This window comes from Sardina pilchardus, chromosome 9 (genome assembly GCF_963854185.1).
Source record: "Sardina pilchardus chromosome 9, fSarPil1.1, whole genome shotgun sequence".
NCBI classification, from domain to species: Eukaryota; Metazoa; Chordata; class Actinopteri; order Clupeiformes; family Clupeidae; genus Sardina; species Sardina pilchardus.
In genome coordinates, this window is record NC_085002.1 from 10,039,053 (window position 1) to 10,053,841 (window position 14,789).

A 14,789-nucleotide genomic window follows, 5' to 3' on the forward strand; every position below is an offset into this window, starting at 1 on the left:
TCTCTCCGCCCATTTAATGCTTGGTTAATCCACTTCCACCCTCCTACGCTAGGGCTAGGCCAGTGCTGTCAGCGTTGAACGTCGGAGCTCAACGGTGTCCGTAAGTTGTTTATATTTTTCGCTTATCTCGAATAGCCTCTAACTCATTTTAAGGAAAAGGAAAACGTTTCGTAAAACTAAACGTGTTTCAGCTCGACCATGCGCAACATCTTTACGCGGTTGCAACAAGTTGATTTTGCTGTCACTTTAACGCCTTGTTGACTCTTGTAAGAATTTCGCTTTTTGAAGTGATTCACTAAGCTTCTAATTATCGGAGTGATTGAGAAAGGTTGATGGAAACCGAGGGTTTGAGTCAAACTTTAAAGTGTTGGGCTACTCGGCATCGTGAACTTGTTTGCATCAACTTGTGAATCGGTTGATTTCACTCAGTCTTGTAGCAAGTGAAATCATGCGCGTCTTTTCGGTCTTTTACATTCATTCTAATGAGGTAAGACAAATGTCCATGCATAACAATTTCAAAGGGCACTGACAAAGAGCTCACGGAAGGTATCAGGTGGCATACTTCTTGATGATAAGATCGCGGGGGTTGCGTGTGAGATTCAATTCATTCTTAGTTGTGAAACCTGAACCATAATGGGTAGCCTATAGCCTGAAAGACAAATATTAGTATACTAATTGACATAATGTAGTCGGAGAATAGCAGTCAATTGCTGTCAATAATCCCCTGACGACTGGGCCTACCCAGGCAGCCACTGATTCTTGATGATCGAGCCGCGGCTTAGCGCCAGAGTCTTTGGCTCAGAAAGTCACCCTTTTCACTGTAAAAAAGGATTTGTTCTGGCTACGCAATAGGCTACACAGATTGAAGAACAATTGAACACTGTTTACCCAATTCTATTTTCTCCTTCAAACAAGCAGGACTACCACGTACGGGTATTGGTTTTAAGACTATTTTATATGTGTGTGCGCATTGCGCGCAGAGATGACCTGTGCAGTTGGGAGATAGGATAAATGTAATCAACATGACGGGTCAGTCCCTGATGAAAAACATTGCATTTTATTCTATTTAACCAGAGTGGTATGTTGAGATGCCAAATAGACTACTTTAAATTCTTGTTTTTAAATTAAAGTCATGATGCTAATCTCTTATTGGATTCCTCTGATGTTCAGATAAAATGTTCAAAGTAGATTTTTAGGTAGGCTTTACCAACAGACCATATGTGGGCTACACCTCTTCAGTTAAGGTATTATCCCCTAACATTTTACAGTAGCTGACAATGCAAAACCCAATTTCATTCTTTCTGTTGGAAATGTAAACAAAACCATTGATTTATGGAGGACATTTCCCATTTGGGCCCTAATTTGAATGGGCAAAGTGAAAAGTCTTAAGAAGACTAACTGTATCATTTAATTTAATACTATGGACAAGACCTTAACCACAAACTATATTCTATTTCTATAGAAGTGTTATCTCTTATATGGTATACGGTACTAGACGGCTAGACTCCTCTGGAATGGGGAAAAACTGGTTTCTGACTATTGTGTCAGTCAAGGACTGAGAGTCATCCCTATAAACATGAGTCTTTAAACCAGAGTTGAGTTTCTCACACATTTCTTCTCAATTGCTTTGTCGGATTGTAAAATAGGAGTGTAGTCATTGTAGGGTTTGTTTCTTTCTGTGATTATTTTTTGTCTCTCACACTCTGTCTATCTCTCTCTCTACCCATCTCCGTCTCTCACATTCTTCTTATCTTCGCTCCGTCAGAGTGGACATCCAAGATGACGTCTTCGGCAGCTGAGCCTTGCGGGGCCGAGTTGAGTCCTGTTGATTTCATCCAGCTGCAGCAGTACATGGAGTGTGAGTCCTTCACAGTCTCTGTCGCAGACGTGTTGTAATAATTGCGCCACTCTTGAATGTACTGTGGGCGTTGGGCCTCTCATCTAGGTGTCACTTCACGCCTGCATGCTGTTATGTAGCCTACTGTTTGCTTAACAAGTATGTTAGTGGTGACTATGACTCAAAGTGCAGTGCCCCCCCCCAACCGCCCCCACCCTCCAGTGACAAGCTTGTCTACAGTCATTTGATGCCACACACAGTTGGTTTGTTTGCATTTGCGCGTGTATGATTTCATCTCTTGAAGAAACTGTCTAATGCCATCTATGCTGTGTCTCAATAACAGACAGCACCATGAGGGTGAAGGACGTGGTGAAGGAGTTCAATGCTGGGGGCAAGCTGGTGCAACATAGGTCTGGAGATGTAAGTACATTAGACAGCGTTGCTGTCTGACTTTGAACAACATCTGTGCTTAATGCGATTCGGTCTGTTCTCCCATGACTTGTCATGAAACTGCATCGAGTTCATTGTGTTTTAATGGGTATTACATGGTACAATCATCAGATTAGGTCTAGACTGCCGTGTTCTGTCTCGGGCATTATTTCGTCTCAGTTGGTTATGTTAATGTAATTGCTGCGTGGGGAGCTGTTTTTGGGGTCTGAGTCACTGATCAATTTATGGTGACGTCTCCTCCTCACCTCTCCTCCCCTTCTCTGCCAATCTCCTCTCCTCGTTCTCCGTCTGTCATCTTTCCTCCCACTCACCCACTCTGCTGTAGCGCATCAACAGGACGGGTTTCTCACTCTTCCTCAAGACCTATCTGGAGGCAGACAACCTGCCCGGCGAGCTCTGCCAGCATCTCTATCAGTATTTCCAGGAGTCAGAGATGTGCAAGCAAAAACATAAAGACGGTACAATAGCTAGTCATTTTGACTTGACCACCAAGTTGCTGAAAGGTATCCGTTGAAAACACACTTTATGCATCCTTTCCTCAATAATTGGGTTCTAATCCTTAGACCTTGGGCATGCGGCCAAGGTTGTTTGTCGTTGGCATGGCTGAACTGTTCTCATTCATTAATTGAAGAAAAGATGCATTGATTGTGTAATTCAATACAAAAGATTACATCTGGGTTTATAATGGGTTTGTGCTTCTAGCTTGTAAACGAAAATCAAGCCTCTACCACATTAACTGCATGAAAAATTAACAGACTAATGAAAAGCTAATGGACATTTGAAATATTTCATAAATCTTGCAGAATTCTTATGTCTGTTCAGTGGTTGCTGACGCCTTAACTGGCATGTATATTCTGTGTCTCTTTAAGATGGTGTTTGTCTCAAGGCGATGTCGTGCTACTTCTCTGTTTTGGAGGAGGGAAAGCCCATGGATAAACTGGAATGTGAGTCTTGATATTGTGTTAATGACTATTTCATATGACGTTGAGTGGTAATAAATAGAACTTGGCCATAGCACCAGTAACATCTTCTAACAGACGTTTCTGTGTTTATATAGTTACCTTCAAGCTGTATGACAAAGATAGCAATGGCTATCTGGATAAATCAGTAAGTAATATCTTGATATGTTATGAAATATATCTCAAAACATATTGCTCAGTATAGCATCTACTGGTCACTGGAATCACATAGACTCCCAAATAGGTCAGTTAAGTTAAAGCTAATGTTGTGATTGTACATTTACCTTTGCAAATGATATTCAAATCCTATCTGATATTTGATTCACTGATTTGAAATACCTGTGAATTATTCCAGGAAGTGGACTCAATAATAACCCAGATGATGCGCGCGGCAGATTATCTTGGTTGGGACGTGACAGAGCTTAGATCGGTAACGGACTACTTTCCTTCAACTTTTGGTTGTGCTTATGGCTACCAAGCAGACACTCAAAAGTGACTCGCAACATTATCTCTCTTTTGAGTTCTCTTAAACGTTGCCAATTGGTTCATTTTAAAGGTCCAGTCTGGGGTTATAATCCCATATACATTTCAAGTGCACAGTCCTCTAGTATTTGGTCTTGAATAAACTCTGGTGTTTGTATGGAGTCCTGGCTCCGAAAATGGCTAAATAGTGGCTCAGAACAAGCCATAAACCAATAAACACATTGCTTCAGAAGCACAAAGAAATAATTGTAATTTGATTGGTTGTTGCCAGTTTTTACCTTATCACTATCATTTTGACGGTAAACTTACTAATAATAGGAAGAATGGCACGTCTTCTGCAGCCCTAGCCTATTCATTTATGAATCCAGCCAGCCTTGCAACTTGCTCTCCTCCGACCCAGACAATCAGAAATTGCTTTACTGCAAGTGAGCAATAGTCCACAACTTCCACAACTATGGAATTGTGTCAGAGTACCTTATCAGTGAACATGGCTGTTTGGAGATTACAGTAGCTTTTGTGGTTTGTACACTGTGTGTGGACACTCCACAACTGCGAGCCCAGTAGAAAAAAAACCTTGAAACTGTGTTGGATACCTTTAGAATCTAAAGTTACGATATTATGAAATTCTCATCACACTGGACTGGACTGTACCCTTAATGTTCACAAAGTCATCAGGTCACATTTCAGATCACATTTGAGTTTTTTTCCATACACCTATGATATAAGTCTTTTTTTCACAGGTTTGCTACATTTATTTCATGTTATACTTCTACAAGAGATGCTTCTACTCCTGCGGTAGGGCAGTGAGAGTGAAATATTCTATCAACCAGTGATTGTATTAACTTTAAGACTGTCTTCAGATGCATCTCATCCCAATATACTTGTTTTGTGCCTTAAAACATGGTCATGAAACTATGAATGAGTTCCCACTTAGAGAAGAGATAGTTATTAGTCAGTGGTATGGCGTGTAAGGTCACACTGGCCAGACCTCTCTTCAGACCTCTGTTTGTTTTGTGATGAGGCCTGTTGCTCACAGCTGACTGCTATTGCCCTAGCTGCTGGAGGACACAATGACCGCTATAGACGCGGACAGCAGCGGGACGGTGACCCAGCAGGAGTGGATTGTTGGAGGGATGAACAACGTGGCTCTCCTGGTGCTGCTTGGCTTAAAGGCAAGTTTACTCTCCAAGTGACTAATACGCTGCTCTCTCATGGCCAGGAAATGGCATTGAAATTCGAGATCCAGAAGCGGCTAGCTCAGCATTTCCGGCCGGCCGTTTGTGGTGTCAGCTCTTTTCTAAAGCGAACCGCAGGCCCCGGTCTTGACTTCCAGCCAGCCGTTACAGCGCTCTAATGTGACCACATGTTGTTTGGCTCTGAGTCAGATTGCGGAGCAGGACAGCCAGCACACGTGGCGGATGAAGAACTTCACCAAGCCCACCTACTGCTGCGTGTGTGATGGGATGCTCATGGGTCTTCGCAAACAGGGCCTCTGCTGCAGTGGTGAGTTTCCACCAGCAGGGGGCTTGGTCTCTATACACCACACAACATCACTACACTATACATCATTTAAATTGATTTGAATAATTGATTCGCTTACGATAAACTATTTACGATAATGGCGTTTCCATTTAGTGGCTGAAGACTGCGGTCTATTGCTGGTGAACCCAAATGGTCTTAATGTGTTTCATTCTCTCTTATGGCAAAAGTTTGCAAATACATGGTCCACAGTCGCTGTGCCAACAAGAATCCTGCCCCATGTGTGCGCACGTACGTCAAGAACAAGGCTGAGATCGGGGTGAGACTGCAAGAGCTCATTTATGTTGAAAAGAGCAAAAAATAAATAATGGGGTGGCTTTAGGTTTTACGAGGTCATGACCTTGTGATTGTTTGTGTGTCTGGCTGTCTGGCTCGGCTGTCTGGTGATCAGGTTCCCATGCATGACTGGATCAGGACAGAGAGTGATGCCAGTAAATGTGACTCCTGCCCAAAGAAGATTAAAACTCTGACAGGAAAACGCTGTGCGTGGTGTCATCACAAGGTGAGAGAACAGACTTGTTGTTTGTACGAATATATCAATGATGATGTTGGTGCTACCGCATATTCTACTTATCAATATGATCTACTTTAATGATCAATACTTGTGATTTATTCATGCATTTACATGTGTTATTGTACAGCGCCATGATGAGTGTGTGAATGTGGGCTCTTCTGAGTGTGACTGTGGACCTCTGAGAGATCATATTCTACCCCCATGGTGCATCAGTCCCCTTCTCAAGGTAATTCCTCATAAGTGTTCTTTTAATCCTCTCGCATGACAGTGTTGTGCATTTTAGGAAATGACTGTCTTTATCTGGCTGGCTTTATCCAACATCATTGTATTACATGTGCCACATAAGTAACTGTGACCTTGTGTGTGTGTGTGTGTGTGTGTGTGCATGTGTGCGGGTGTGTGCATGCGTACGTGCGTGTCGTGTCGTGTCGTGTCTGTGTGTGTGTGTGTGTGTGTGTGTGTGTGTGTGTGTGTGTGTGTGTGTGTGTGCGTGTGTGGGGGTGTGTGCATGCGTACGTGCGTGTCGTGTCGTGTCGTGTCGTGTGTGTGTGTGTGTGTGTGTGTGTCTGTGTGTTTCAGGAGGATGAGGGCCACGGCTCATGCGCAGAGAAGCCCCTGATGCATATGACATCAGAAGGAACCCACTTACACGTAAGATTCCCTCTCCAGTCGCTGATTAGTTTGCCAGACTTGAGACGTTTAGTTAGTTCACCTCTCTAACTGATGCAGTTATGTTCAACTTGAGGCCTTGTGTACATGTGCAGTTACATCTCAGTTCATGTACTTCTGGAGACTTTTCTATTTGTTGGCTGTTTGTCAGCATGTCTCTTTCTTTCTTGCAGCCTTCTCTTGTAGAACTCAAATCGACTAATTTTGTGGGATTAGTAATGTCTCACTGTGTTTTATTGATTTGTGACTTTCAAGGACCAGGAAAGCACATTGACCCTTGATCTATCTCTTTCAGATCACTCCTCCACCACAGACACATCCTCTTTTGGTTTTTGTGAATCCTAAAAGTGGAGGGAAACAAGGAGAGAGGTGAGAAATTATGTTTTTTTTACCCTCCACATCAGTGTCCATTCAAAAGCATATAGGACACCATACCCTACCCTACTGTGGACCATGGTGTTGTTGAACTACCAGTAACAAACATGGCCTTAAGAAAATTACAAATAATCTTTTTGTTGGGACAACGTGACTGTGTTGACATTGTGACAACATTGTGTCCAATAAAGATAGCGTTACCTTCCCACCTACAGGAAATGTGTGTTATACGCAATTCAAATCTGTATCTCCTTGTCACTGTGCTCAAAGTTCAATCAAATTAACCCATTCTTTGGGGACCTTTTAAAGGATACGCACAGAGAAAAAAAACGTCATTCACCTACATATCAGATATAGTTAAACCACAGTGTCTGCTCTTTCATTGGTGGTGCTGTAGATTACAAAATTCTGCACTTATCGGAGTTGTTCTGATGTTTGTTTCTTGCTGTTAAATCAGGGTAATGAGGAAGATGCAGTACTTCTTGAATCCACGACAAGTCTTCAACCTCAACAATGGAGGACCAAGCCCTGGGTAAAGCATGAAGGCACCCCCTGGCCCCCATTTAACCAATAGGCATAGTACCAAGACAAGCAATGAGCAAAAATGAACTAAAGCTTAACAAACAAAATATATGCTAATTCAGTATAAGCAAGATCATCAAGTGCAAATACGGGTGGGTCAGGGCAGTGCTTCTACATGCCACATGATTGCTTTTTGTCACGCCTATGACACTTTGCTCTTTGCACAACTTTGCACTTTGTCCATATTTAAACGACTGATCACAGTGTCATTTCACTCTTTAATTACACGAGTCACAGCTTAACACCCAGCATATAGTGTATGTTCCTATTTTTGTGAAAAACACAGAGGCACTTTGCAGCATAGGGTTTCAAATACCAAGAGTTTAGTTAATCATTGCTACACTTGTTAAGCTCAAGAGAAATCCAGACACTGTACGGAACATAACTAATTATGCATATGATTTGACTCTTATTCAATTATTAAAGGGTACAGGGATATGTTATAATTTGTACCACTAATATGTATGCTTACAGTTTGTGTATTGTGTGCTTAAATATCAGGCTTCACTTCTTCCGAAACCTTCTGCAGTACAGAGTCTTGGTTTGTGGTGGTGATGGCACCGTTGGCTGGATCTTAGATGCTATTGGTAAGGATTATTTCCTGGAGCATAACTGAACAAAATTCCAGAAATCTTGTAATAGCTTGCAGACTCTTGCAGTTAAGAGAGGGTACTCTGATTAGTATTAGAATTAGAATTCATGCTAGCCAACATTTTGTTGATACTGTACATACAGTATGAACTACTTACATTCCTCAACCATATCAACTAACTGCTGAGAGGTCATTGCATTTGCTCTGGCAGATTCAGTTGAACAATTGTGTGGTGAAGGCCAGGCTAATATGAACAGCAAATATTCCTCAAGCAAACCAACAATATGCCTAACTGCTGGGTGTTTTTTGGCAGACAAAGCAGAACTTCCAGTGAACCCACCCGTGGCTGTTCTGCCCCTTGGCACAGGGAACGACCTCGCCCGTTGTCTGCGCTGGGGAGGGGGTGAGACATGCCAATGAGTTATATGTGTTGTATTAACTTTTGCCCAATGCTACACTCAATTAACTCCTGCAGTAATGTGGTATATGTTGTCTTTCATAACATAAAAGTCTATCTCTCTCTCTCTCAATCTCTTTGTGAAGGATATGATGGCTCAGACCTCAGAGAGATCTTAAAGGAGGTGGAACATGGGTCTGTGGTTCCCATGGATCGTTGGAGTGTGCAGGTCACCCAGAACAACCCCCAAGAGGAAGGGGACCCTGTGCCCTACGAGATTATCAACAACTACTTCTCCATTGGGGTGGTGAGTTTAGGCCCAGTGAGGAGGGAGTCTAGAAACACGTCAGTGAGCTGAAAGAGGTGACACGATTTGCTTGGTCCTCCCAGTCGTAGCGGCTCCACTGAGCTGAGTCCAACCCCAGTGCCCTTCGGTAGGAAACCGTTCTAAAAAAAGAACCGTTTCATCATATGCTTGAAGGAATAACTCAGCATTCGTTAGCATTCTTTAGCAAAGGATTGTTTTGTACTTGTAGCAGCCACAAGTTGCCAATAGCATTTGGACCAAAACCTATACCAGTCTTCAAATGTCAAAGGATACTTTCAGTTCTGTATGATGCTATTGTCATGTAAAATAACTAAACCAGGTTTTGATCTTGTTTACAACTTTAGAAAAGACAATTATGCAATAAATGATCAGTCACAACAACAGATGAGCTACATTTGAGATATTTTTGAATATATGTTTTGACAAGAAATGCCAAAATATTCCTTCACAGTACTTTGTTGTTTACAAATGGTAGACTTCCTCTATTTCTGCTTGAGTTCTTTTGCCTCCTCTGCCAGTTTCACCCATGCTGTATTTACATAGACTAGATGTAGAATCATGTTTTAATTCCTTGACTCTTGATTGATGTGTCATACAAACTACATTTGTTCTGTGGTATAAATAATACAGCATTACTATGTTTAGGATGCATCCATTGCTCATCGGTTCCACACTTTGAGGGAGAAGAATCCACAGAAGTTCAATAGCAGGTAAATCTTGCTGCTTGTGATTCTGTTCCTGTTTCTAAATGGAGGATCAAGACATGGGTGGGATTGAGTGAAGTCATGCACCAAATACAGCAAACATATTCAGTCTGTCTCAGATGTTACTACTTTTGGTCCATAAGAGTGACAGAAATAATGGGGTAGATACAAGTTGTGGGATAAATATTTTTCATGGGATCATTTGAAGGGTGCTATAGTATGGTTAATAGCTATTGTCTGATTACATTTACATGTAGACCTCTAAATAAATTGTTGTTGTTTTCATTTTGTCTTTAAGAGCAAAAAACAAGCTGTATTATTTTGAACTGGCCACATCTGAGACCATGTCTGCTTCTTGCAAGAAACTGTCGGATTATATTGCTATTGAGGTGAGGAACTGGTGTTTATAAATGCTGAAACCATAAGTGTTGGCCCTACTGTATTAAGCCTGTTATACTCTTGTGAGGCACAAGGTTCAGACAGGTACTGTAGTGAGAATACTCAAACCAAATATGGCCATAGACATTGTATTAATTTATTTATGGTTTCTTTGATAGGGCAGATATACCTTGACAAACTTAAACCAGTTATCTGATGCAAGTATCATTGTATCTATATTGTAATATCTGTCTCTAGAAGGTGATGTTCTGCTTGATCGCACAAAAAGTAAAACACGCCTTACTCTTCTTTTGATAAACCAATGTTACTGCAAGTGTCTTACTGTACTATAAGACGAAGACTATAAGATGTCTTTCTGCTGGTTCCTCATTAGTGCTGTGGGGTACCGCTGGACCTGAGCAGTATGGACCTACAAGGGATTGCTGTTTTGAACATTCCCAGCATGCACGGTGGCTCCAACTTGTGGGGAGAAACGCGGAAGGACGAGGCTGAGAGTGTCACAGATTTGCCAGACGTCATTGTAGATCATGACACTCTGAAGACCAAGTCCCAAGGTATGCGGGAAAATATATCAAAAGGAGATGATTCTCTAAAATTATACATATCTGTAATGTCACCATAGTAAAGCTACTGTATCTGATTTTGACTTTATGCAAGATCCCACTTGTTGTCACTGAATAGATGTCAAGAGGCATTCAGGCTGTTCTATAGGGACCGTGGCACACATCATACTCCACAGCTCGTTCAGTCTACCCATTCTTATTGTATTCATGACATCCTATTGTTGCCAGTTTATTAACCTCACCCCCCAGTAGAGGGGGGTATTGTAATTGGGTCTGTCCATCTGTGGGTGTGTGTGTGTCCACATAAGTGCTGGTCCGATGGACATCACATTTTTATATCGTGTTTTTTTTTTCATATTCATCTGGAACTTTCTTAGAAAGCAAATGCTTGAATTTGGTTTCCTTCTGGTAGTCTGCAATTGCCTAACTGCTCTTGTTTAATTCAACGGTCATCATCTAGGAAGCAATATAAAATCAAATTTGTGATCAACTATTTGTTTTTACTTCAAGACAATGAGAGAAGATTGGTGAATCCCATTAAGTGGACCACTTAATGGGATTCACCAATCTTCTCTGTCGCCCTTCTTTTAGAGAACAGACAATTTTATGAATGGACGAGATGAGAAAAGATCACAGTCCACAAATTGTCCAACCCACACAAAGAAAATTCATATAATTCAGATATACAATTGAATTTAGATTATTGTTCTGTAATTGTAATGTCAATAATTGTATTCTAGTAATTGTATTATTATTACATTTGTAGGATAAATTAACACTATTGATCCAGTGATCCCAGTTAAAACAGTAAATCCTTTGGATGATATTGTGTGCATTCAGTCTCTGAATGGCTCACATACTGTACTGTCAGATGCTTTGGCCATTCAGGTATGAGAATGCACTTTTAACAAGCAGCCATGTGGCAACAATGTATGAACAAATTGGATTCAACATTGAGTTCACAAGGGTAAAAGCAGATTTGGATGGTCAAGAACATTTGCCTGTTTTTTCCTAACAGAATTCTAAGAGAGTTTTGCCTAATGCCACGCTGAATTTGACCTTTGACCTTTTGATCAGAACATAATTTCCTTATCAACCCCAATACTGATACTACTGTATATACTGGCATACTGTACACACACAGTCTATTTCTTTTTCCAGATTTGAGTGATAAGCGCCTGGAGGTGGTTGGTCTGATGGGGGCTCTGGAGATGGGCCAGATATACTCTGGGCTGAAGAGCATGGGCCGTAGACTGGCCCAGACGGCCCAGATCACAATCAGGTGCGTGTGTAGACGAGCAGGCGCTCGTTTCCCAGCTACGGTGCAGGTCTGCCTTTGAGGATTCACTTAAGCTCCTCTTTTGACTCTCTGCCGTCTCTGATTTCCCCAACAGTACATTAAAAGCTCTGCCCATGCAGATAGACGGAGAGCCATGGATGCAGCCGCCATGCACAGTGAGTTGAAGGAAGCGTCTCTTAATACCTACTGTACCACTGCATGTGAAAACCTGGCAAACCAGCCACTAACAGCCTAGTTGGCACTGACTGAAGTTTGCTAGCTTGCGTGCTAAATGCATTTCTTTGGTATATCATGGAATTTTGGAAAGTCTATTGCATAACTTCAATGCAAATATCTCCACGCAGAATTTGTGTATATCTGGTTATTAGCTGTTACTGCTTGCTTGAGTAGCCCAACTTTGTTTATTCAATGCCAATTTATCTATCTCCCTCTTTTACAAGGTAAAAGATTCTTAAATGCTACTCAGCTTTTCTGAAATAATTGATATACCATTCATTATTGTATGGAAATTAAGGTTTTAAGTTAGGGAAAAGTCATGGATTTTTACATTTGACTTAGTGTGGGAACCCTGAGGGAAAGAAAAAAACTTGTGTAGTGTTGCTTTAGTAACATTGCAACTGTCTGAAGTAAGCACAGCATACCTGTCAAATTGTGAATTTAAAGGTAGCATCAGTCAAAAATGTTCCCCGTCTAGAAAGGGTATTTCGGGAGAAAACTGCACTGCACTACTGTTAATTACATTTTTCCAATCAGTTCGATCAATTACATATTTTCTTTTAAATATTTTGTGTTAATTCATATCTCTAATCCTCTCCAAGATCCAAATTACACACAAGAACCAAGCAAACATGATGATGGCATCTCCCTTCAAGTCGACTGGCTTCTTCCACCTCAAATGAAGACGGAACTTGAATGCCCTGTGAAGTCTCCTACCTAACTTTGCTTGATTTCCATCTAGCTTCTTATTCTGCCCCCATGTGCTTGTCTGTGTCTGTCTGTCCATCCAACTGCTTCTCAAAGAGGAAGTATCACATCAGTCACTATTTCCATGTTCACTTAATAACCACAGACAAACAGATCAGACTTGACTTTATAAATGTGCACAAGTTTCATTCCTCCACAGAACATGGTTCATTTCAGATGACAGATGTACTTTTTAAATGTGTTTGTGTTGGTTATCAGTAACAGGTGTTGTATTATGCCACTTTGTGTTGTGCTAAAGAAGGAGAAATATTTGTGTTCAGTCCTTCAGATGAATTGCATTTAACAATTTGTGGTTTACGTTTTGGCAATGGCACATATGATTTTTTATTGAATGGGAGGGAACAGATTCTCTCTAGGACTAGTAAACATATGAGGCTTTCATGGCTTAAGCAGCATCATCGCTCTCTTTTGTGGTACAATCCATTTGCAAAATCAATGTTTTCATTTTACTAATGTAGGCTAGCTTTTTTCCAGTGTGGTTATAAATTATTTATTAACATAGTAACATTATGAAAATGATGTGTTTGCTGTTTGTATTTGCACACTTACATTTTTATTCTGTTTTAACCGGTGTTGTTCTAATCTCCAGTTTGGAAATGTGTTCATCATTTGTAATAAATTGATATTGAAGTGGTTTTGATAATTACATTTTGACATACAGATGGGTGTTTATTGCAACAAAAAAAAACAATCTGATCATTTTGAATCGCTGAACTTAAGGAGTCTTCTTTAGTTCATGATCAGATCAAAGATTGGTGCCAGTTTGTATTATACATAGGAGGCAGCTGTGGCCTACTGGTTAGGGCTTCGAGCTTGTGACCGGAGGGTTGCCGGTTCGAAGCCGACCAGTCCGCGGCTGAAGTGCCCTTGAGCAAGGCACCTAACCCCTCACTGCTCCCCGAGCACCGCTGTTGGGCAGTGCTCTGGGTTAGTGTGTATTCATTCCATGCTGTGTGTGTTCATTCATTCACATGTTGGGATAAATGCAGAGACAGAGTATCCCTCACGGGATCAAAAAGTGTATACAGTATACTTATACTGTGGCTATGACAGTGTAGCCTAATAATTTCCTGCCTATTAACGGTTTATACATTGATTTTGCTAAATTTCTTCCATCTCTGTCCCGATAGAGACAGCACAGTTTGTGTTGTTTTCAAGAGTGTACAGTGTTGAAAATAACACAACGTGATGATTTGTTTTTGTTTTTTTCTCTATACATATCCAGATATAGAACACAGTTTGTGTTGCTTCCAACACTCTAAGAGGGCACTATGAGGCTAATACACAGGGCAGACCTTGGGAGTACATTTCTTTATTCTCCTTTCTGATTAAAGCACTGATTCTGATTCATTGGGCACTGCAATAAATACACAGTTGTGTCAATACACAGATGTATCTTTTTCAATTAGCATAAAACACTACAGTTTATTCACAATGCAGCTTATACACAGGAAATTACTGGTAGGTACTGCTATTAGAAACTAATTCTTAGAGGGCAGGAACATGTTTCTTATGATCGCTGCAGTGCTAGCGATAAGCCCCTATGCACTCCTTTGCAGATCTTGCAGTGCGGTGCTTGACTGAGGGGTTAACGTTTCCAACACTCCCAGGACTGCTTTTATGGGATCATGTGGTGTGGAACCAACTGTTCAATCCCCCCACCCGCTGCCTGCCACCTCCCTCAATATCCCTGCCCACCCCGCTCCCCACCCCCGTCCCCACACTGCCGAGCACTGGCATGCCTTTGCGAGGCTACAGACAGGGAAATGCCCCCGGTTGTGTAACCCAAGCTTCATGCTCACATGTACCACATGAACTCAATGCCTGCCTCTCGCATGCTTTCTGTGTGCAGGATTTTGACCGCCTGCCTGCAGTGCCCACCATGCAAAGGACCAGCTGACACTTAAATTATCCAGCAAAGAGGTCAGGCTCCTCATTCATTTTTTTTTTTTTCAAGACCCCATTTCAAATCTAGGCTCCGGTTATTCTAAGGTCAACTACCCTACAGGGGGGGCTAAAACTAGATCAGTCACCTGTTTTTCTCATAAACTTGAGGTGTCCAAAAAGTGGACATAACTAGGTCTAGGCTAGTTATAAAGTTACAGTCCACAATA

At 41.4% G+C, this 14,789-nt stretch overlaps 1 protein-coding gene across 1 annotated transcript; it reads left to right on the plus strand.

The window, feature by feature from the left end:
* Positions 1-38: 38 nt before the first annotated feature.
* Positions 39-13,321, plus strand: LOC134092646 (diacylglycerol kinase alpha-like). Its single transcript, XM_062545669.1, has 24 exons — positions 39-100; positions 1,766-1,858; positions 2,181-2,257; positions 2,613-2,745; positions 3,157-3,231; positions 3,345-3,394; positions 3,602-3,676; positions 4,785-4,901; positions 5,115-5,232; positions 5,439-5,527; positions 5,660-5,770; positions 5,910-6,008; positions 6,362-6,433; positions 6,747-6,820; positions 7,284-7,358; positions 7,910-7,995; positions 8,314-8,403; positions 8,544-8,704; positions 9,371-9,435; positions 9,728-9,818; positions 10,202-10,382; positions 11,553-11,673; positions 11,786-11,846; positions 12,510-13,321. Exons 2-24 carry the CDS (start codon positions 1,780-1,782, stop codon positions 12,588-12,590), a joined length of 2,181 nt encoding a protein of 726 aa, XP_062401653.1. The 5' UTR covers positions 39-100; positions 1,766-1,779; the 3' UTR covers positions 12,591-13,321.
* The last annotated feature ends 1,468 nt before the right edge of the window (positions 13,322-14,789 follow it).

What these genes read in the sequence shown, in the direction of transcription:
- LOC134092646 (XM_062545669.1), top strand. Translation starts at nt 1,780, where the DNA reads ATGACGTCTTCGGCAGCTGAGCCTTGCGGGGCCGAGTTGAGTCCTGTT. An exon ending in ACTACTTCTCCATTGGGGTG is followed by an intron (nt 8,705 to 9,370) that starts GTGAGTTTAGGC and finishes TACTATGTTTAG; the next exon opens with GATGCATCCATTGCTCATCG. An exon ending in CGGATTATATTGCTATTGAG is followed by an intron (nt 9,819 to 10,201) that starts GTGAGGAACTGG and finishes GTTCCTCATTAG; the next exon opens with TGCTGTGGGGTACCGCTGGA.